The 24,620-nt window shown below is 39.0% G+C and overlaps 1 protein-coding gene across 1 annotated transcript; it reads left to right on the plus strand.

Annotated features, from left to right (window-relative positions):
- The first annotated feature begins 1,504 nt into the window (after positions 1-1,504).
- LOC137586545 (uncharacterized) lies at positions 1,505-24,269 on the plus strand. Its single transcript, XM_068302630.1, has 10 exons — positions 1,505-2,289; positions 14,684-14,860; positions 17,351-17,563; positions 18,540-19,358; positions 19,424-19,603; positions 19,663-20,052; positions 20,109-20,571; positions 22,406-22,507; positions 22,803-22,961; positions 23,029-24,269. The coding sequence occupies exons 1-10, from the start codon at positions 2,223-2,225 to the stop codon at positions 23,261-23,263; spliced, it is 2,805 nt and encodes a 934-aa protein (XP_068158731.1). The 5' UTR covers positions 1,505-2,222; the 3' UTR covers positions 23,264-24,269.
- Positions 24,270-24,620: the final 351 nt, after the last annotated feature.

Genomic DNA, 24,620 nt, shown 5'->3' on the forward strand with positions numbered 1-24,620 from the left:
ATGATGATGATGATGATGATTATAACTCTCGGCCACTGCTGATGTTAGATACCAAATAAAGCTAATCAACAAAAGTTCTTAACTAGAGCAAAGCAATCGAAAATGGAAGCTCTATTAAAGAGCTCGAAGAACTTCGAAGCAAACATTATCTTGTTAAATTACAAGGCATACGAAAAGTTATAGATTTATGTATTGAATAATTTCCCAGCATATTGCATACTTTGAGGGGCACTTTAGAAGTGAATCCTATTCCCAATATCGACCATCAATATCTTTAAGCTTAGGAGTAACTTAAGCTCAGAGACACTAGAATCAAACATTTTCTTTACTAATTTATAATCACTTGCAACTACATATATAAAGCCATTCAATGTCTAGTCTATCTTTTATGAAGTTGCTACAGATTAAGATGCAATATAGAATAAGCATAGACACAAGGACATCTTCTGATTCCCCTTAGTTTAATTCGCATTCGAAAATCAAAGCATTGGGAGATCTCAATCCCAAGTGGCAGATCTCTAGAAGATGCAACACGAACTCAAATATTAAAATTTATTCAACATTTGCTTAGCGGCAATCCCCATTTCCTCTTGGGTCATTATTTTTGCAATGCTTTTTTTGTTTGTTTCTTAAGATTTGTCCAACAGACATATTTACATACATAAATGTGCATTCTTTTTCTATGGTTTTCTGCCATTTGGCCCACTTGTGTCACACAAATTATGCGTTGGCTGGCCACCCAAAGCAAAAGCAAAAAAACAGAATCAAACAGAAACCCAGTTGGAATGCTGATGCTGTGCCGGCTGTAACTGCAACTGAAACTTCAACTCGATTCCTCCAATGAGATGCTCCAATTTGCTGACCATTTGGCTTACTTCCACCTCGACGATTTGTGTTCTACGTCTTCGGTTTGGTTTGGTTTGGTTTGGTTTGGCTTGGCTTGGCATGGCTCAGAGATCTGTGGCATGCAAATGTACACATATTTTTATGGAATAAAGCAAGTTTATATGCACATTGTGCAACGTTTTGTGGCAATGAATTGACCAAGTTTGAGTTGGATCTTGGAATATTTCTAAAAAAAACAACTAAATTGGTCCACACACACACACACACACACACACACACCAATCAAGCTAGAGTCCAAGTTAAAGTCAAAGTCGTAGTGGAAGTTGGAGCAACAGTTGCATAACCTGTATTAGTTGTAATTACCGTTTTAGAAGCTGATCAAAGTAGTCTGTAGATTTGCCATTGATGGATGGCCCTAATACAAGGAGCACAAGAGCATATATATTGAACACCATTGACCAGGGTAACGGGTGGGAGAGGGAAGTCTCGTCTCTGCACTTGCCAAAAGCCTTCTACCTGCAGCAGCAGGCAACAACAGGCAACAAGTGTGCAGCGTCGCGTCGTCGCTGCGTCGATTGTCGGCGACAGAAGAAGTCAAGCGCCGCCTCTTACAAGACGCCTAACGCAATGAATTTTCAGTTGCTTTTCAGCTGCATCAGACAACAGTTCAAGCCGAGCTTACTCCTCGAACTATCTATCTAACGAGGGGAAAGAAAGACACACATCAAGATAGTTAGAGTGTGAGAGAGAGCGCGCACTCGAGTGAGAGAGTAAAGTGAAAGACGTTCGTTCGTTCGTTCGTTCGTTCGCTAGTTCGTTCGTGTGACTCGCTCGGCCCCAAAGCTTAGCAGAAATTTTTGGTTTACGTGCAGTAACTTGAAACTTCTTTGACTTCAGTTGAACTGCAGAGCTCCAAGCGTACGGTTCGTGGCCACGGCAAGCCGAAACGATAACTGAAACAAAAAGAAAAACAACAAATCATTACCGATCAACAAAATTGGTAAATAAATAAATTAAATAACCAAAAAATATTTAAAAATCGTCATAAAAGAAAGTCGTGTGTGTTAGTTAATCTGTTTTTTTTTTTTTTTTTGTCAACCAAGTGCTTTTCGAATTCTAAATTGAAAGATTTTTTAGTTTTTTTTTGTCAGTTTTCTTCCTTCATGTCTCCTGCAACCTGTGTAAGGTTGAAACAAGTGCACATGCAAAAACAGTGAAAATCAATTGCGGAAAATCAAAAATCGTAAACTAAAGCAAGAGATCCTCAAAAACCAACGAAAAGCCTTACGAATAAGCCGCAACGAGAGCGAGCAAGTGAGAGGGAGAGAGAGAGAGCAGAGTTACACCGTGAGTGAGTGAGGGAGAGAGCAACAACAATGCAAGGCACGCAGTTGTTGCTGCCGCTGCTGGTGGCGTTGGCGTTGGCGCAAGCGCAGAATATAGGTGAGTGTGTCAAGCGAAAGACGACGACGACAAAAAAAAAAAAAAAAAAAACACACACACACACACACACACAAAAAGCAGAAAGAACAACACGAAATTGTGGAAATTCGCCATGTTTAATCTATTTGCCACGACTTCTGAACTCCCTTTGGCATCTTAAATGTTGAATATATAGACTTTAAGCAAGGCCATTGCATACTTTAGGGGGTTGCAAGCGCTAAGTAACACTCATTAAAGTGCTTATCCCTGTTAATTGCCAATTGGTATTAAGTAGCAAGCCGGCAGTTAAAGACAACTCATATATGACAACTTTTCAATTTGTTTCCCAGCAGAATTATTGCATACTTTAGTGGGTCGCAAAGTCTTAGATCGACGAGCAACTCAAGTATAGGTATATACTTTCCTGGTTCTCTCTTTTTGCAATCAAAATTTAAGTTTCTAAATTCCTGATTTGTCATTGATCGTTTTCAATTATAGAAAGAAATTTCTTTAGAGAGTTTTCAAATAGTTTGCTCAACAAATAGAAAGGATTTTAACACTTAAATTCATTTGACTAAATAATTGTCAGTTGTTAGTAAGATTTAAAGCTCTCAAATGTTTTAATAGATTTTTCCAGCAACTTCATGACATAAAAGACTTTTATAAAGTTTCGTTTGGAGGATTTCAGCCAAGTGCATTTTATATTCATGTATAACATTATGTGGTCAGAGTATTATTAGGATTTTCCAAAAAAGAAAAGGAAAAACAAATTGTCTCTTGTTGCAACTTGTTGTTGCCTGTTTTCATCACCCATTTTCGGATCGGCTAAAGTTGTTCTTGCTGCTGCTGCTGCCACACCTTAAAAACGAAAATTCTTTTTCACATTTTTTGCATATATTTTTTTGCTGCCTTTTTTTTTGTGTGTTTTTTTTTTTTGTTTTTGTTTTTTGGATTTCCGTTTCTGGTTTCAGTGCATTTTGTTTTCCCACGTTCCCAGTGCCCAGCACCGAGAACCGAGCAACCAGACCCAGTTCCGAGTCAAGTGTTTGGTCAGCTTGTGTTATTTTTATCGGTCAACTTGTTGTTGTTGCCTGTTAATTGTTTCGTGGGATATAGGCGACAACAAGAATCAAAAATGAGATCATTTATGCACACATATATACATACATATATATAGGTGAAGGGGAGGCGCCGATTTGGTCAGGAAACGGATGTTTGTTTGGGTCAGAGAATGGGAGAGAGAGAAAAGAAATATATGCCACATCAAAAGACTTAGGCAACAAACTTGCCTTTTGCACGTGGCAGCAAAACGAAGGCAAAGACACGTGAAGAAGACAAGGCAAATGCAAAAATAGAACGTCACCTGTTCAACACCTGCTTAAGAATAGATCCGATTACATATTAACTCCTCCTTTACCTCCTCTGCACGTGGCATTCGATTCAAATTACTAGGCCAAAGAGAACACGCAAGAGGAAGCCACCTTAAACTTAAGTAAGAAGGAGGAATGCATAAGATAGAATGAAAAATTGCAAAAAGACAATGAAGATAGAGAGAGAGAAATGTGAATTGTTGATAGACTCAATAAATAGAATTAAGTTAAAAGCAAAAGAAAAGGAGAGATAGAAGGAGAGAATAAATCAAATAAAAGTATAAGGTAAAAGACATTTACAAAATTAAAGTTGAAAATAGAAAATTAAGCAAAAAGTACAAAAGGAAGTAAATTCTATTTATAGAAAAGACCTTAAATTTATAGTCATTACATTATATATATTATTCCTCAACGTTTCCCCATCAAATGCGTTGCCTAGGGCCAATAGGTCCCAACGTATGATATCTTCTAGCATCAGCCTCCGCAATGCAAAACAAATCAAACAAACAAATAAACAACTAAAATGATGCTGGGAAAGTTGATGACAATAAAACGTAAAAAGTAAAAGTAAGAGAGACCAGAAAGAAAGAAGCAAAATTAGCGGCTAATTGGCATGTGTATATACGTTCATATATACCTGCAGATATATGTACATTAATATATATATATATGTATAAATATCTATCTGTATCTGCATGATGTATGACCAACTCCTCATCATCATCATCAGCAGCAGCAGCAACAGCAGCAACAAATTGCGGAAGTTTTACGTTTAATTGCAATGCGAAACTTCATATAGTTATAATATGGATACCTTTTGTATCTTGTAGTTTGTTTTCAATGTATCTTTTCTTTTTTCGTTTCTTTCGCTGTTGCTTTGCACAATGAACCGAACCACAAATATGTATATACATACAAATATAAGGGCGTTTAATGCATAGGCGTGGCAATGGCTCGGTGCACGCATGCATGGCAATAATCATTATGTTGTGGCTGCTGTTGCTGCTGCTGCTGCTGCTGTGGTCGAGTTTACATAACATTATAGACAGCTAAAGAAAGAGATAGAGAAAGCGACATAGATCTAACAAGGAAGTAGGAAGAAAAAATCCTAGTTGAATATGCGTGGGTAAATTGCAAAAGAGACCTTCACAGAGTCAGAGAGTGTGAGAGAGAGAGAGAGAGATTTTCATACTCATATACTCATCTTTGTATTTACTTTTACTTTTGTCCAACCACATTTTGTTTAATGTTTGTTTGTTTGTTCATCCAAAAGTCATTAAGCCCATGAGAATTATGTGAATGATGCGGGTGACAATTGTAACATCCCGAGTTAAAAGTTTTGCCAACCAAACTGTCAACAGTTTCTTTATGTAATAAGATAAGTTTGTTGTTGTTTGTTAGGTGTTTTTAAAGGTGTGCACAGTCAAACGGAAATTTACAAAATGTTCCAGTTTTTATTTTTGTTTTTGTGTGTGAATTCTCTGGCAAATAATAATTTTCCCATTAAATAATTTGAATTGGTAACCCCGACGTCCGATGATATTTAACGACGTTTGATGAACATTTAAAATTTTTATTATTGCAATGACCCCGACACATCTTTTAAGCTTCAAAATGAAAGTGTCTCAAAAGGCATTTTCAATTGGTTGTTCGGTTCAATATTTGATGGCAATTTGCTGATTTTTTGGGGCCAAGTGACGAAACGCAATACATTCAGCCAACGCGTTCCACACACACACACACACACACACACACACACACACACACACACACACGATGTTGGATTCGAGTATTTAAAGTTATTAACAAAGCAATTATTAATAACAATTTCAATTGTTGTCGGCATTGGAATCGTCGTGAATCACAGAAGCCAATTTGTTGCCATTCCAAAATGGCAACTGCAACACCAGCAACAATGGTACATATATTACAATTAATTAAAGTTAAAAAGAGTGAGAAAAAAGAGAGAGAGAGAGAGAGAGAGAAAGAGAAAGAGAGACAATCATAAACCAGCAAGTCGCATAAATTCTGCTCAACATTTGCTACACCTTGTGTGACTCTTTCTTCTCCCTATCCTATCCTAACGCGGTGGCATAGCTGGCATTTAAATGCGTTGTTAATAGCAAACAATTTCATTTATTTATTAGAGACGTTAGTTTCACTTTTCAAACATTTTCACTATGACATTAAAATTTCTCACACACACACACAAGCAAATGCGAAAGTTGCAAGTGTGGAAAAGTATGTAGTTTATATTAACTGCAGTCCGCAATGCCATTTATATTCAAAGACAATTCAAAACGCTCACGTCCCAAAATCCCAAACCTTGCTCTCTAGAGGGGCAGAAGAGTAGGAGGAATCAAACGGCAGTTAGCAATAATAATAGTAGTAGAAGTTGTAGGTGGCTGTTGGCCAACCCAAAAACAAGTTGATTGAAATTTATGCGATAATCATAATAATAATAATGACGATGATGAAGATGATAATCAACCATGGGAGGAATTGAGATGAGTTTGAATGGAATGTTGTTGTAGACACACCCAACTATCCTCCAGTATAGAATCATATAACTAATTGATTACTTTTGGCCAAAAACGAATGAATCAAACTATCTGCTAAAAATTGACAAAACTTTCACCAAAACTTATAAAGTTTTTAGCTAACTAAAAATGTGTATATAAATTAAAAATTAAGAAACTTTATTGACTTAAGTCAAAACTATTCCACATCTATCTATATATATCCTTACAAACTTCTGGATTTCCTTCTTATAATAGCTCGAGTTCTTGGCTCGTATCTCCGTGTCTTATACAGAGACTAAGACAGAGATTAAGACATAATTCGTATATATTGTGGAAACGTAACCCTCTTAAATTTGCTCTCAAAATTATGGCTAAATTTTCCATTAATTTGTTTATAGTTTTTCCTATAGTTTTTTTAGTCTTCCGCTCAATTTATGCAAACAGTTCAATGTTATTTAAATGAAACCAATTTTCATTGCTTGAATTACGTTAATCAACATGGCTTGTTGTTGTTGTTGAGCATAACGTTAATTTTTGCAATATTAATATTAGTTTTCTTTTTTTTTTTTTTTTTTTGATATTTATAATCATTAAACATATATTAGAGGATGGATAATGGCAGACAACTTGTTGGAGGGAATGAAGAAAGAGACAAGCAAGAAATTGCAATTTGCCGTTTTGCATTGTTTGGCTTTATTCGCTATTATCATCATCATCATCTTCTGTTCGTTAATGTTGATGATGATGATGCAAGTTCAATGACTTTACTTCTGGCTTATCTATACATATCTTCTGGCCTTAAGACAATGGTAACAAAGGCAATCGGAAGTGTTTGCTGATCTCTCTCTCTATCCCTCTTTCTCTCTTGACCAATCAATAACTACAAACAAGCTACAGTTATATCTTGTTGCAACCGACTGTATCCACCTGCTGTGGCCAAAAAGATTTCAATTCATTCGAGTTTCGTAATCTTCATTCCGGAGTGGGGGGATCTCTCAAAGTCTTTGGCTAGCGGTAAAACTAGACAAAATTCCAAATATATTTCTTTTTTTTCATTTTAAATTAAAATGACTTGAGATTTCTAAAGGGAAATCCAATCTGTCTATCTCTGTCTTTTCTCTCTCTCTCTCTCTCTATCTTGGTAACGCAGTCTGTGTGACTTTGTCTATTTGTTTTTTGTTGTTTTTTTTTCTTTTTTGGGTCCACCTTTTATTATTTGTTGGCCCATTTGCATATCGTAGCAGCAGCAGCAGCGTTGACAAAAATTCCAAAATTGTTTTTTATTATTTTTTTGGTTGGAGATTTTCTTATGAACACAAAAAGAAAGTCGACAAAAGTTTATTTGATTTAGTGTCTATAGACAAAATGGTGGTTTTTCCTTTTGTTCTTCTTTTAAGTTTTATGCAAATTGTTTTTTAAACTATTCTTCATTTCCATTTTCTGCTGTTCTCAAGCAGATTAACCTGAATGGAAAGAAGAAGAAAAAACAACAACAACAAAAATATCTTCGCATAGCATTGAAAATGTTCACAAACTTACAAATTAGGCGGACAACACCAAAAATAAATGCTAACAGCAACAGCAGCAGCAGCAGCAGCAGCAGCAACAAAAGGTAAACGAAAAAAATTAGGCAACTGCTGCAAGTACAGTAAGCACTCAACAATAAGTGCTCACTGTGACTGTGCCATAGCACGAGCCAGTAAACTGAAATACTTTGATGTTGCTGATGTTGCAGGTGTTTGGCTGCAGCAGCAGCAGCAGCAGCTGCTCTGGCAAGTGACAGACATACAGACAGACAGACACACGCAAGCAAGCAACTTGCTTTTGGGCTGAGTGCTGACCCAGTTAGTGTCAGAGAGAAGGACGACAACAACAGCAGCAACAACAGCAACTGTTGCTGGTGTGCAAAAACTAAGAAGAAGAAAAAAAAAACATAAATAAATACATTGCCGCCAGCAACACTTTTCTACAGCTTGCACATTGATTTGTGTGTGGTGGCTTGTGTGTGCTTGGAATGCGGTCAACTGGGCATCCAGCTTGAGATTCAGCTTCAGTTCCAGCTACCCAACATCCAATACCCGCGATAGTCGCCGTTGTCGTCGTCGTCGTCGGTCAATGTCGTCGATAGTCTCTCTCTCTCTCCACTTCTTTTTCTTCTTGGTCTTTTTTTTTTTTTTTTTTGTTTGTTTGAATCGATTGCCGTTGCTTGGCCTTGCTTTTGAGAGAAGCGGTTACAGCGGCAGCGGCGGCAATCAAGCGTTTCCTTTGCGGCAGAAAGTGCCGCAAAATCATATCGAACCTGTTATAAAAAGCTTAGAGCGAGATATCAAGAAATTGTTAAGAAAGAAGAACGAGAAAGACATATTATAGACATGGACCCTGTTGTCATCAGGTGAAAGATGCTGCCACTTGGTGGCAGAGAGAGAGAGAGAGATGGTGAGAGGGGGGAATGATGGTGGATCGCGTTGTCGATGCTTGATGCTGTCATTGTCATGTTGCCAGCGGCTCGACTTCTTCTTCTTCTTCTTCTTTATCTGGTTGTTGCTGTTAATGTTGTTATTGTTAGTTCTATCAACTTGTTGTTGTTGTTATTGTTGTTTTACGTAACTGTTTACGCTTGAAATTTATTGTTGTTGCTGTTGTTGCTGTTGTTGTTGTGCGTACCGTTACATAAATGAGAAGTCAAGTCAGAGCGCATGTTTATTTAATACGCTTAGCAGCTTTTAGCATGCCAACTTACAGACAAGACCCACTCATGAAGCATAGACAGCAGACACACACACACACACACACCTCTCATGTGTGCTCATGCATGTGTGCGTGTGTGTGTGTGTGTGTTGTGGTAGACGTTCTTTTGATGTCTCATTTAATGCCCATGATGGGCAATTTTTATGCGCAATTAATTCTAAAAGGCAAAGCAATGAAACGCATAATGAAAAAAAAAAACAAAACCTAAATAAATAAAATCATTATAGGTACTCTATACTATAATATACGACCACTTTGATGCCCTACCTGAAATTGTTTACTCAATTAGTGTGTAAATCAAATTAAATATTTAAACTTTATCCATTACAAGTTGAATGAATTTGAATGAACTCGATGAACTTTTAAGCCATAATATCTAAATATTCATTCAAAGACATTCTAAAATTGCTAAGGGCCAACTTTAAGATTATATCCAAACAAATTTTGAGCAGAAAAAAATATTTTTCAAACCAAACAAGTGTCTGTTGTTATTATAGCCAATTGTTCTTTTGGTAGTAAAGTGGAATATGCCTTTAATTTTATTGCCTTTGAGCAAATGGCCAAGCATTAGCGGAAGTTCAAATCAAAAGACTTAGGCAACAAACTTACAAAAAAAAAAAAAAATAACGAAAACCGAGAAGAAGAAGATAAAAAGGCAACTAAACAAAACATTGAAAAAGTTTCATTTGACTTAACAAGGCGCATCTATTGCGCAAAAACAAGAGAGAAAAAACACAAGCGAAACACTTGCGAAATGCATTTTAACGAGGTTCTACTAATTCGCCGACAACTCCGACTCCAACTTCAACTCCAACTCAGAGTCAAACTCGTAGCACCAAGCTACTACACTCTTAACTGGGTCAAAAGACACAGAAGAAGACGAAACAGAGCCACAAGATGAAAAGAGATGAACCATAGGAAGCAGAATACACAAAGACATGAAAAAAAAAAGCTAAGAAGAAGCTGCGTGAGTCACACACACACACACACACCAAAAAAAAAAGACAAAACAAACTGGTCAAGTCAAGCGCCAATTTATGTAAATCCAAAACCAATCAGCCTCAAAACGGCAACCGACAACCGACATGATCATTATGAACATCATCATTCTCATCTGCATCTGCAGCGTCTCTTCATTAAGAAGATAGGCACCTGGAATAGGCTAACGGTCCGAAAAAAAAAAAACACCGTTTTCGACCAGGCCAACACAAATTTCTTTTCCATAGTCAAAACTTGAAATTATTTAACATGAATCATCTGCTAAGCCAAGTCCCCGCTAAGCCAAAAGAAAACTACGAAACAAACAACAGCAGAAACAAAATCAAAATCAAAAGAAAAAGAAAAAACCAAGGAGAAAAGGGAAAAAAGGGAAAAGCGTAAGTTGTAAAATTTTCACTTGATCTAACGATCTCTTCAGAAGACAAAGCTCAGCTATCGCAATTGGGTCATCAAATTGAGTGTTTCTGTTATTTCTGTTTTTGTTTTTTACAAGCACTTGCACTTTTCAATTTCGTAATTGAAGCGGCAAGAACAGATCATGGAGGAGTAGGCGGAATAGGAATGAAGTAGGAAGCCACAGTCGGTCGTCGAAGCGTGGGCGGTTGGCAATCAGCGCATGACGCCTACCAAATGCCTCTAGAAGACGACTCCCTAGCAATTCCTCTGGCACAATTATGCGGCAACTTCTTCTCTTACCCATCCCGCAACTTCCATTGGCTGCATCTTTACAACTTTAATTAGCGCCTGGGTCAAGCAGCAAGCAGTTCACTATGAACAAAGAAAGCAGTTGGAGTCCTCCCCCCTTTTTGTCTCACTAACCACCACTCTACACCACATAACTTTAACTATTTGCGCCTCATTTATGTAGAGAGACTTTGTCTACCTTTACCTTACTCGCATGACAATTAGGCTAAAGCTGTAGCCTCCAGACTGAAGCAAATAAGCAAAGGGAAGGGGAAGAGGTAACAGCAATGCATCTGCACATTCAACACCATTGTGGTCTTCATGGGTCTTTGTCTTTTCTTTTGTCATTTCCACTTGTGCACTTGACGTTGCGCATTTAAAATGAAATTAGCCGCCATACGCAAATTGCAGACATTGTGTATGTTGTTCAACCAATTGGAGAACTGCTGGCCGACTTGAGGGAGGGGTGGGGCGGCGGATTGTGGTGGCTTTAGCTCGACTTTGGGTTGGGTCACTAATTGTTGGTGTTGCTGCTGCTGCTGCTGCTGCTGTTATTGTTGTAGAAAGTTGCAACAGACTATGCCAACTGCATACCAATGGACTAATCAAGTTTCTGTCAGATTTCTTTTTTTTTTTTTTGGAAATATTATGTAATGCTGCATTTTTGTTCCCCAACCCCCCAACAAACACCTTATTATTAAACAAATTTTATGTGGGCTTAAGAAATTAATCAATTTTCCTAAAATCGTGTTGAGTTTATTTCATAAAGTTTTCCCTAAACTCACATTTAATGCAATTTTTGTTAACTTTAGCATTTACTTTCGTTTACTTAACATAAATGACAACTAACTAATTAAAGAAAGCTTTCGCTTTCCTGTTCTTCATTTTCACGTTGATTTTTTTTTCCATTTTTTGTTTTTGGCACAACAATTCGAATTTTTGTTCAAATCAAATCCCATAGAAATGGTAACAAAGCCGAAGCAAAAAATGTTAATGTTAAACAAAAGAAAAGACCAAGGCGTTGATGGACAATTTGTTACAACAACAACAACAACAGCAACAACCGAACCGGACCATGTCCAAAACAAGTTGGAAATTATAACGGTTATTATGATTATTATATGATTTTTATCGCACAATGAATATTCCGTCTGCATAATATAATATTGTTGTACAAATTGCTCTTGCTCTTGTCAATGTAATTTATGTGTGTGTAGGTCCGAATGTCTGTCTATGTGTGAGTGTGTGTTTGTGTGTGTGTGTGTGTATGCGGGGTATCACTTTCACTTAGTTCGCGCACGTAGAAAGCAAATGAAAGCAAAGCAAACAACAACAAGTACAGAAACAAAAAACCTCAGTACTAATGCCGCCATATGGAAGAAGTACCTACCAACATCATACACACACACAGAGACACAGAGAGACACACACATATGTAGCATAGTGTAGCATAACTCAAAGAGATGGAGACAAGCGAAGATACCGTGAAATTAAACGGATAAGACACGAAAAAAGAAGAAATTGACAAACATCTACAATAAAACTTATAGATTATATATATCCAAATCAGAAGCAGAAGAACAAAATGTCCCTTCTATTTAATCACGTTTAACTTTATTGACCTGAAAGAGTAGTTGAATATTTCAATCATGAGTTGCTCCTATTTTGTTCAGTATCAATCTCAGAGATTTGTCTATATAGAAATTATATTGATGTGAACGTGTGGCTTAATATTGGCGCCTAATAACGTTTTGCATACATCAAGGAAGTGCATTTCCGTCCCGCTCACGTACTCATCTCCATTTGTGACCCTCCTTCCACGATTTGTCTTGAAGTCTTGAAGTCTATGTAAGTGTAAGTAGCGAGTGTATCATCAAAAACTCAAACCCGCATCAAGTCGCATTCATTCATTGTTCATGCATGGTTGCCTTGGGCAATCTTCTTCTTCTTCTTCTTCTTTTTCGTGTGCTCAGCGTGGGAGTTGGAAGTTGCTTCTTCTTTTTCCTACTTACCTTCTTTTTGTTTTTAGGGTAATTTTGTTTCTGATTTTGTTGTTGTTGTTGTTGTTGTTGTTGGTAACTGAAACTGAAATTGAAAAGAAAAACAATGTTTCATGAACTTGATTTCTTAATTTGCGTGACAAATGACTCAGTCATATTTCTCTTTCTTTTTGTTGTTATTTATGTACTATATCTTACCTATATCTATATCTGTTGCAATTTGCCTGAACTAATTTCGTTTGGGGTCCACATTGTGATAGTGTAAGAGTGAGAGAGAGAGAGAGAGAGAGAGACAGGGGGGAGGGGGTGGAGAAGGCACCGTTATGATGAAATTGCATTTGGCATTGAGATTGTATAAGAGGCAAGAAGCCAAGAGCCAAAGATTGGCTTAGTTAAGAAGAAGAAGAAGAAGAAAGATGATGCTGCGACTGCTGAAAATGTGTAACAACAGCAACAACAACAACAACTTTAAGAGAGCAAAGCATGGTTTTTTTTTTTTTTTGCTTTTAAGTTTGTTTGTTCGTTGTTGTGTTTGTATTTAATGGAGTTGCAGCTGTTGCTTTTGCTGCTTCTACATGAAGTTGGAAAGTTGCACTGGTCAAATGATGTTGCAGTTATTCGACCATTTATGGCATGCCTGACTGGCCGACTAGTTACCTGATGAGTGGTCTTGACTGCAGTTGAAACCAACTACAAAGTCGAAGCTAAACCATCAGTTGAGCTACATATGTACATACATATACTTCTAGTACAAGCGATTTTTAATGATTTACCAGCCTCTCTCTCTCTTTCATCTTTCAAACTTTTATTCCTTTCCATTCCAACAACTTCCCTAGTCCACTAGCTTAGCAACTTCTATAGTTGATTATGTAAAGATTCGACTGAAAATAGTAAGGACTTGCATAGATCTAGATGCCATGCTAAAAGTTCTGTTAATTATTCACCATTATCAATTAGCTAGTAGATAATAGCTACTCACTATGGCCAACTAAATGGTCTCAGGCCATAATCCATAAATAAACCTAAGAAGATTCTTTGTTGATTCGCCTAATAATTCATAGTCCATGCATCTAAAACTAGTTGAGAATTTCAAGTAAGACAAACAAATCTATTTCATAACGTTAATTGACAAGATCAACTTCAAGTCAAGTCGCATTGTCGAAACAAGCAAACGATTATCACCTGAGGCTGAGGCAGATTCTTTAAATTTATCAATCAATTGATAATTAATTGCACTTTTTTCTTTGCTCTGGAACAAAAGACTGGTCATTGGACAATAACAAGTCTTAAGTTTTGGTTGGCAGCAAAGTTTGTTTATGTTTTTTTGTTTTTAATTTCTGTTGAACAATTAGGCAAGTTCCGTTCCAGTTTTTTTTTTTATTAGCAACATTATTGTTGGTGCTGAGGTTGTCTTTGGTCACTTGGCTAAGTGAGTCTGTGTGTGTGTGTCAAAAATGTTAGGTATTCAAAGATTGCAAAATGTTCTCGACTTGTTGTGGTTGTTGTTGTTGCTGTTGTTGGTATTGTCAATGCAAAGCGTGAGAAAAATAGCTGCAGCAGCACCAGCAGCAAGCGGCAACTGTCAAGCATAGAAAAAAGCCATCAATTTAGTTGGCATTCGTTGTTGTTGTTGTTTTGTTACTTACTCGTTTTGTATATAAGCGAGCGCGTTTCCCCCTTCATATTCTCCTTCTGCTTCCCCCTCCCCAGCGACCACAACAGTTTTATTCATGAAGTGTTTGTATCTATGTTTTTGCATCTGTAAGATATGCAAAAATTGTGAATACCGTGTGCAATTTCTATGATTAGTTTTTTTTTTTGTATTTGTTCCGTCTATTTTCAATTTAGTTCCCAGGCTTAGCCCAATGTCAATACGTTTGTTTTTTTCATATTAGATGAGTCGAAAGAACTTTATTGATGATTGAGTAGCCGTTGGGAGATAGATGAAATGTGGGACTGCCATTTGAGAACATTAATTAAGAAATCAATCAAATGGCATTAGAAATCAGTTGCCAATCAAGAGACGCCAAGAATAAGATGATTTCACCAAAAATATTTTCTGGTTTTTTTTAATTCGTTTTTCGTTTTACAGAATCGGATTGCAGTTTTCCTGGATCGCCGGCTCACAGTAGCGTTGTATTCTCGAATGCGAATCTAACGCAGGGCACTGTTGCCTCCTATAGCTGTGAGCGAGGATTCGAGCTGCTTGGTCCCGCACGACGTGTGTGCGACAAAAGTCAATGGGTGCCGGAGGGTATACCATTTTGTGGTAAGTAATTTATAATATTTGCAAAAGACTAAAAAATAAACGCGAAAAAAAAAAAACAAATATTTTCAAAATTGTATGAAAAAAACGAAAGACTTAAGACACGAACTTGCTGTTGGTCAATCAATTAGCACCTATCGCACACACACACACACACACACACAAAGAAACTTTCACCACAATATAGCAGCATTATAAATTTGAAGCGTTCTCAAATCGAAGCAAACATTTTCACACACACACACACACACAAGAGCCCAGCGGAATAATGCAAAAGTTGTCGTGGTGAATGCGAACTAAAAAGTGAAACATGATTAACACAATAAGCAAATCGAGTCAAACAGAAACAGAGACAGCGAGACTGTGTGTGTGAGAGTGAGAAGGAAAGGGAGGAGAGAGGGAATCGAAGTTAAAGATGTAGTAGAGTCAACAACAAGAAGAATGTTAACGATCAACGACGGCCAACAACTCGCCACACAAATTGACCCACTTTTTGTCGGCTTGTTTTTTTTTTTTTTTCATTTTTTTGGGTATTCACCCAAACACGAAAAGAGAGCGAAAGACAGAGACAGGTGATGGCTATGTGTAGTGAGACAGGGAAAGAAAATATATATAATTCTAAATGAATTTCTATAGCACTGACATGCACTTCCGCCATGCGGCCAACAAACAAACAAAACTGGAAAAAAAATACCCCAAAATTGATTGACATAAACGGAGCAGACAAATAGAATTTAATGAATGAACGAATGAAGCGAAAAGAGAGAGAGAGAGACAGAGATGGAAAGAGGCAAATAGTTGGATGGGGCGAAGGTGCAGCCATGACGCAGCGTGATCCGACAGTGGGCCAAGTTAATAATAGAATTAACTACCTTTAAACCCATTTCTGTTTTTTCTTCATTGTTTTGCTGCACAGAAAGAAAACAATTCTCACTTGATTTTCAATTAAATTCATATCAAATTATATTCAAATCAAACAGAAACTTAAATGAGCTTCAAACACCAGATGTTTCGATCACATAAGCCACAATTTTTAGCCCAATTCAGTGCAAGAACAGCCAACAACCTAACCAATCAGTTACTTAAATCCTGTCCCAAATGGATGATGTTAACTTGTTCTAAGGATTAAGCAAATAGGAAGATGAAAGAAAGAGAGTATAAACATTTGGTTTCTGTTTTGAATACTTAAGATGCAAACAATATGCAAGTATATAACATTTTAATTCTTATAAGACAAATAGTTAGTATAACATTAAAGTTTTTAAAAAATGATCTTATAGGCTGCTATAAATCTTACAAATATTATGATAATTACTTTATGTAATAGATTTTAGATTCGTATTCTTTAGTTTTAACTTCTTTAACTTCAAAGGCATTTGCCCTTTAGGTCTTTCATTAATTACATGGGCTAACCGAATGGAGACAGAGAGAGAGAGAGAAAGTATGAGACACAGACAGAGAGAGAGAGAGAGTGCGATAGAGAGACCCCAAAAGAGACTTGTCTCTTCAGTTTGGGTGAGGCTGATTTTGATTTTAAGAGACCCATAGCCTCCAGGGATCTCTGACAACCGATTGTACCAAATATAATGCCAAATTGAATGATGATGATTATGTTTCGAGTTTCGTATTCGTCATGACACAGCAGGTAGTCAAAAATAAAACGAGAGCGAGAGACACACAGAGAGAAGAGAAAAAACCAAATAGATATAGAAATAGAAATTTAATTAAAAGGCAATTAAAAGCATTTGTCACACATGCCGGCAAAAGAACGAAAGTGCCGACAGTTGGCATCGCAGGCACCTGCTGGCTTAGAGGAGGAGGAGGAGAAGGAGAAGGAGAAGGAGGTGGGTAGAGCAGATTGAGAGGGGGATGCGGTGGGAGAAAGCAGTTTTACGATGTGATCGCTTAAGCGTCATGAGCCGCTGAACTGAACTCAACTGAGCCAAACTCAGCCTGAGAGAGACTCGACTTGACTTTGGGTTTGGGTTTTATCCGACAGATGCATCTGATTAATGAATCTCAATGCGTAGCAATGTAATTAAGGCCCAAGTCAAGTAAAAGTTTAAGCAATGAGAAATTTCACTTTTGCTTTTGTTTTTCATCTGCATTTTTTTTTTTTTTGTTGTTTTTTCAATTTTCGGTTATTGTTTTGTTTTGTTTTTGTTGGAATTAATCGTGAGCTCGTCCACAAGGTCCCTAGAACTTTGTTTGCTGAGTGAAAAACCATGTCAGGGCTTAACTTGGTCAATTAGTTGTCGTCGTTGTCGTAGTTGGTGTTGTTGGACCTTGATGTTTGTGGCCAATGTGGGAAACTGAAAAAGCCACCAATTGACTCTGACTGACTGGCTGACTGACTGCTGAATGACAAAAGAACCCACACACAGCGAGACATAGAGAGATTAAGACACAGAGAGAGATCCCATCTAATCTAATGGCAATCCATATTCAAATTTAAACTTCAACTTTTTCATCTTTTGTTTTTTGTATCTGTAGTTCTCAATGTGGCCGCTGGCAAGGCTCCCATGCAAATATCCACCGAGGGCGCTGGCGCTCCACAGAAGGCCATCGATGGTTCCACATCGGCCTTCTTTACACCGGAAACCTGCTCGCTAACAAAATCAGAACGTTCCCCATGGTGGTATGTGAATCTCTTGGAACCCTATATGGTGCAATTGGTGCGTTTGGATTTCGGCAAATCCTGTTGCGGTAAGTTTTCATCACCTTTTCCACACACACACACACACAAACAGACGCTTTAAGCAAATTGCATAGCAAATGTATGGGAAAATAATGCCTGGTTTTACCAAATGGCACTGGCATCCAATGTGAGCCAAACTCTCGCCTAGTGGCCCCCATCATCATCATCAGCAGCAGCAGCAGCAGCAGTGGCCAGGTTCAATGCACTTTTTTCCCATGCCTGCCAATCGTTTCGTTTCGTTTGAAATTGAATTGAAATGGCAAGCGCTGCACGAAGAAAACTCCTCACCTGGCGACGACGAGTGAGTCAAAAGGGTTTTTCTTCTCTTTTTTTTGTATGCAAAGAAAACAAACAAAACAAAAAACTGCCAACCAGAGTCAGCCATCTAGCCAGCCAGTTTTCCTAATGCTTTCACTTGCAGCAGCAGCAACAGCAGCAAATCTTGGTTGTTGTCGTTGTCTGCATCGTCTTTGGGGCCCGATTTTATATTGTGTATATTATGTGACGACAGCGACGACCACCAACAACAACACCAACCCAACCAACATCATCAACTTCTCCAGCTCCCCAGCTTTAGCCTCTACTCAGCATTGGCATCGGCATTGGCGGCGACTTAGTGACTCAGTTGGCGCGTTGGCAGGCCCCAAAAATTTATGATTACTTTCACTTGACTGAACCCTGACTGACCTGTTGGTGCAGCACAAAGACGAACAGAAACAAAATAACAAACCGTTTCTAGAAAACACCAGCAAACAATACGCAAACAAATAACCGACAAAAATAAGCTCAAAGATTTCAATTTTCTTAAGGTTTTCCCGAAAATATTTTCACATTTATGGCTGTAGTTGGTTTTCTTTCTATTTCAAAAACAAGTTATGTATTCGGTCAGTTTGTTCAACAGAGAGACTAAATTTAGTCTCAGGGACTTCCAAATGAATGTTTATTTGAGAACTTAACATGGAATATCATTTAATTGTTTTACAGGAAATAAACCAGCAACAATTGTGGTGCGTGTGGGTAATAATCGTCCTGATTTGGGAACAAATCCAATTTGTAATCGTTTCACTGGACTCCTCGAGGCCGGTCAACCTTTGTTCCTGCCCTGCAATCCACCCATGCCGGGTGCCTTTGTCAGTGTGCATTTGGAGAACAGCACGCCAAATCCTCTCTCGATATGCGAGGCATTTGTCTACACGGATCAGGCATTGCCCATTGAGCGTTGTCCCACATTCCGGGATCAGCCACCCGGTGCCTTGGCCTCGTACAATGGCAAATGCTATATATTCTATAATCGTCAGCCTTTGAACTTTTTGGATGCCTTATCGTTTTGTCGCTCCCGTGGCGGAACTTTGATTAGCGAAAGTAATCCAGCCCTGCAGGGCTTCATTAGCTGGGAACTGTGGCGACGTCATCGCAGCGATGTCAGCTCTCAGTACTGGATGGGAGCGGTGCGAGATGGTAATGATCGCAGCATCTGGAAGTGGGTCAATGGCGATGAGTTAACCGTCTCGTTCTGGAGCCATCCCGGCGGCGATGAAGACTGTGCCCGCTTCGATGGCTCGAAGGGCTGGCTATGGAGCGATACCAATTGCAACACGCTCTTGAATTTCATTTGTCAACATCAGCCAAAAACTTGCGGACGTCCCGAACAGCCACCCAATTCGACAATGGTGGCCCTGAATGGCTACGAAGTGGGAGCCCAGATCAAATACAGTTGCGATGCCAATCATTTGTTGGTGGGACCGGCGACACGTACCTGCCTGGAAACAGGATTCTATAATGAGTTTCCACCTGTATGCAAATGTAAGTGACGCCTTTTGCAGTGTCTCTCTGGTGGGATCTCTTCAATTTCTAAATAATCTTTGCAGATATTGAATGCGGCCTGCCGGCCAGCATTGCCCATGGCTCATATGGACTTCTGAACAACACGGTGGGCTACCTCAGTCTGGTGAAATACACCTGCGATGAGGGCTATGAGATGATTGGACGAGCCTTGCTCACTTGTGACTTTGATGAACGTTGGAACGGACCTCCACCGCGTTGCGAGAGTAAGTTGATTAGTCCGTCTGTTGGGTCGATTGATAGCTAATCGAACTCTTTTTTGCAGTTGTGGAATGCGACACATTGCCGGGCAACTATTACAACACAATTATCAATGCTCCGAATGGCACCTACTATGGCTCCAAGGCGGAAATCACTTGCCCACCCGGTTATCGCATGGAGGGACCACGTTCGCTGACTTGTCTAGCCACCGGCCAGTGGAGTAGTGCCCTGCCGCGTTGCATTAAGCTGGAGCCGACAACTTTGGCCACAGCTGCTGCTCCAACTGTGCCCGTCTCATTGGCCACACAACCGCCATTCCGGCCCAAGATAACAAGCACCAGCAGCAGCAGCAGCAGCCCCACCACCAATCGTACGCCAGCTTATCGTCCCGTGTCGACAGCTAGCTCCAACTATCCCAGCATTAGTACGCCACAAGTGGAGATCAATGGAGAATGTAAGTAGACTAACTTATTAGGTTTGAATACTGAACTAATCCCATCCGAATTGCAGCCGACTCCGAAGAGGAAATCAATGTGCCAGTGCCTGGAACAGTGCGCGAAGAATTCCCACCGCGGCGCACAGTGCGTCCCGTCCTCATACCGAAGAAACCGAATAGCACGCCCGCCTATGCATTGCCACCGAGCACAGCTGCACCACCAGCCGCTGCATCACCCACACCTTCGACATATGCTCCAACCCTGTCACGGAATCGTCCCAACGTGGAGACTACCACCAGGAATACACAGCAAATTATACAGAACTCACATCCGCAGGATAATGAGATACCCGATAGTAACAACATTCGTCAGAATCAATCGCCCAATGTCAATGTACCATTCGCTGTCGACAATCCCGATCGCAAGGAGACCAAGGAGGCTAAACTCAATCTTGGTGCGATTGTTGCTTTGGGGGCATTCGGTGGTTTTGTCTTTTTGGCTGCTGTCATCACGACCATTGTGATTTTGGTCCGAAGGTGAGTCCCCCCCGAGCCCCGATCTTTGTGTTAGCAGCGGCGGGGAGAAAGGATGTCCTTGGGGATTGAGTTAGAATTGTGGGGGTTAAAAATGTGCCCCACTTTTTTTTGCTTTTTCACTTTTCTCTTAATTTTAATTGTTATCTCTCTCTTTCTCTCTGTAACTATCTACCTATCACTCACTCTCTGTGATTTCTTGTTATCCCTCCACTAAGAAGAAGAAAAAGAAGAGAGTCTCTAAAACAGATTCACACACACATACACACACACACACAGAGACACACACCCAAACCGACCACCTACACACGCATCGAAACGCTATCTCTTTCTCGTTGTACAACTCTCTTTTCTTCTCTCTCTCGCTACGGCATCAATCATACGATCAGCACCCCGAACAGCAAACGGCGGCACATTGCAAAACACTTGACCGACTATCATCATCGTCATCAGCATCTGCATCATCCGCATTCGCATTCGCATCCGCATCATCCACATCCGCAGCAGCAGCACCAACACCAGCAGAAGCCATATCATCAGCAACAACAACAACAACAACAACTGGAGCAAAGGTACCGACAACGTGGTCCGGCCCCACCGCCGCCACCACGACCCACAGCCACTCATCGTCTGCCCAGTTATGCCACAGCAACGGCAACTAGTGCCACTAGCTATGCCTCCACAGCCCAATTGACGAGATGCAGTGGCAAGGGTATGCGGATATTTGGCTCCAATTCGGTGGGATATGGCAGCATCAGTTCCAGTACATGCTGTGATCCACAATCGGCGGCGTTGCCAACTTCCTCGTTGTGGTATAGTGTGCTGGCGTTGCCGTTCGATGATCAGAAATTGGGAAGGCGCGAATTTAGTAGTTATGGGCGTGGCTATAAGGCACGAGCCGGGCTCTTTAGCAATTCGCGGGATTGAAGCGAAAGCTAGCCCAATCAGCAAGAAGATGAAGAAGAAGAAGGGAAGGAGTAATTGTGGAATCGAAACGAATTAAAACTGAAACGAACTACCTGCTCGAAAATGTGTGCCAAAGATGAACAACCGATACCAACTCGATACGAAATGAAAATGAAACCAAATTGAAACAAAAGCAATTAAAACAAAGAACATACAAAATAGCAAACGATCAATCAGTCAGTCAGTCAGTCGGTCGGTCGGTCTGTCGGTCAATCAGTCAATCAAACGGCCATAATACATAAATGTAAGAAGTCAATGAAACCAAAAAACCAATACCAACACCAAAAAAACACCTACCAACAACAACAACAATAAACAACACACCAACAACAAACAACAGATAACAACAATCCACATCCATCAGTCAATCAATCAATCAGTCAAAGAAAATGCTGCCAAATATTAATCCAAGAATGAATGCTGTGCTCTCTCACTCTCACTTTCTCCCACTCTCTCTCTCTCTCTCTCTCTCTTTTTGTTTTTGCGGTTTCATTTTTCTCATTCCACACGCACATGTACACACACCCACACCCCACACACACACACACAGAGGAAGAAAGAGAGAGAGGGGCTTAGTGGAGAACACGCACACTTGTACACCAAAAACAAACGGGACTCTCTCTTCAACTAGTTCTCTCTCTCTCTATCGCTCTTTCTCTCTGTCTCTTATGCACGTCTGGGCTCCTTTATGTGTTTTCTCTTTCTCTCTTTTTGTATCATTATCCTTTGTATGTGTGTGTCTGTGTGTGTATCTTTGTCATTAACCCTTGTGTAACTAACAACCCTTTTAAATATATTCTTTGATCTTTCATTTTCCAACATGTCTTCATTTAATTATTAAATAATATCGTTTATCTTTCTTTATCCCTAGAAATCGCACTACCCAACACTATCGCCATCGTGCCTCACCAGACTGCAATACCGTTGCTAGCTTTGATAGCTCCACCTCAGGATCCCGCAATGGTCTCAATAGGTAGGAACTAATTTCGTGTTATAAAGTAAGATTGTTCTAAGAAAGTGCAGTTGAGAATCAGTTAGAGAAGTACGAGTGTTGCTAAATAACGTTAAAGTGGTAAGAGTCCACATTTAGTGTTGTAAAGTGTCATTAGAGTCAAAGGAAAGTACTTTTAATAAACAGTTCTTTGCATACAGTTACCCAGTTTAAAGTTTTGAGATCTCAGAATCAAGCAGAGTTACGTAATATTACGATTTCGGGATTCCTGCATTTCAGTATTTAAAGTAATCAAATTTATTCTTTTACTTTTCAGATACTATCGCCAAGCTTGGGAAAATCTCCACGAATCGGCCTCCAAGAATAGCTCACACAATGCCCTGCGCCGCAAGGAAACCTTAGATCCACCCAGTATGACCCGATCTCGCGATAATCTGCGTGACAATATGCAACGTTCTCGAGAGAATCTTGATAGGTAAGAGATCTTGAAAGTGGTTGGGATAAACAAACAAGACATTCTGATTTCATATTTATCCCATTAGATGCGGACGCGACAACTATGGCATGCGCGATGACTCCGAAATGGTTGTCTCCGATGTGTGTCTGAAGGGCGAAAAGAAGCGTCATCATCATCATCATCACAAGAGCAGCTCCCGCAATGGCGACTATCGTGATCGGGATCAATCGGCTGGCAGACGTGATCATCATAGGCACAGTGGTGGTGGTGGAGGCAACGGAGGAGCCGGCGGCAGCGGAGGTGGCGGTGGACACTATTGACCAACCATGGTTATCACTATCAATGTGGAGCGGCAATAATCTGTGTAGCTGTAGCAATTCCTTTTTGTGTGTATGTGCGTGTGAATGAATGGGTGTGAGTATGTCTGTTGTGTGTGTGTGTGTGAGAGTGAGATATAGAATGCAACATCGAAAGAACAATGTCAAAAAAGGTTTTGAATAATTGTAGCAATCTTTTTTTTTTTTTTTTTGTATGTAACTTTGTTCATTTCGAATAAGATGAGAAATAAGTTTAGTTTAAACCAGGGCTGCAAAATGCGGTTTGTTAACGACATTTTCGACCGCTTCAAACAACATTCCTGGTCAGAGCAAGAAAATCTATTTCCTTCTCGAACAAGTCAGTTTCACTTACCCAGATCACATATCACTTATCTGTATATCGAAATTGTTTGATGACCGACACTTGACATATATTTATTAGCAGAAAAAGCTTTTTTCAAAGGGTTTTTTATTTTAAAAGTTGTTTAGTTAAATTTTTTTTTATTAATTAGTTTTGTATGAATTTAGAAATGTTGATTATGCAAGCACAGAAATCTACAGCACCCTTACTTAACCCAATCCCATACCCCAGTCCCTCCTTACCTTAACTCATCCCATTACCGCAAACCCCCCAGCAGTCAAATTATGTGCAACTTGGTTTAGCTTGGACTTGAGAGCTGAGAAAAAGCCAATTTTCCCCCGTCAAGCCAAATCGACTTGCTCATAGTCACAATAATAGTTATAAATATACACACACACCTACATAAATGTATATGTGTATGTAACAGGTTAATAATAATATAATATTTACTAGATAGCATCGATAGATAAAAATGAGAAATTTAAAAAAACAAAACAAAAAGGAAAACGTTTAAGAGTTTGATTCCCAGTCCATCGTGACCAATTCACAAGCATGCAATGACAGAAATCTATATATTGAAATGCGATATATATGTATGTATGTAATTGTAGTACGTGTGCCATTAACGGCAACAGAATTTACTATAAATCAGCAAACAAAATAACAAAACAAAAATTAGTTTTGTTTTCTACAATCTTTTTTTCTTTAATTTTGTTTGGCTGCACAATTTCGAACAAATTCATCCTTTGTTTTTTTTTAATATTATTATTATTATTTGTAAACATATATTGTAACGTATCATAATTTGTAGAAGAAAGAAAAATGAATGGTATACAATATTCATTTGTATTTTGTGCATTATTTTCCAAATGTAAATAATAATAATTTATTTCATAAAATAAAAACATATAAACATTTTTACTAAAAACAATTTAAAAATTTTTTTCTTTCAATGTTCAAATTTAAAAATTGGAGCGTTAAAACCGTTATATTTGAATT

Source organism: Drosophila tropicalis, unplaced genomic scaffold, assembly GCF_018151085.1.
Source record: "Drosophila tropicalis isolate 14030-0801.00 unplaced genomic scaffold, ASM1815108v1 contig_158, whole genome shotgun sequence".
In the NCBI taxonomy this organism is placed as follows: Eukaryota; Metazoa; Arthropoda; class Insecta; order Diptera; family Drosophilidae; genus Drosophila; species Drosophila tropicalis.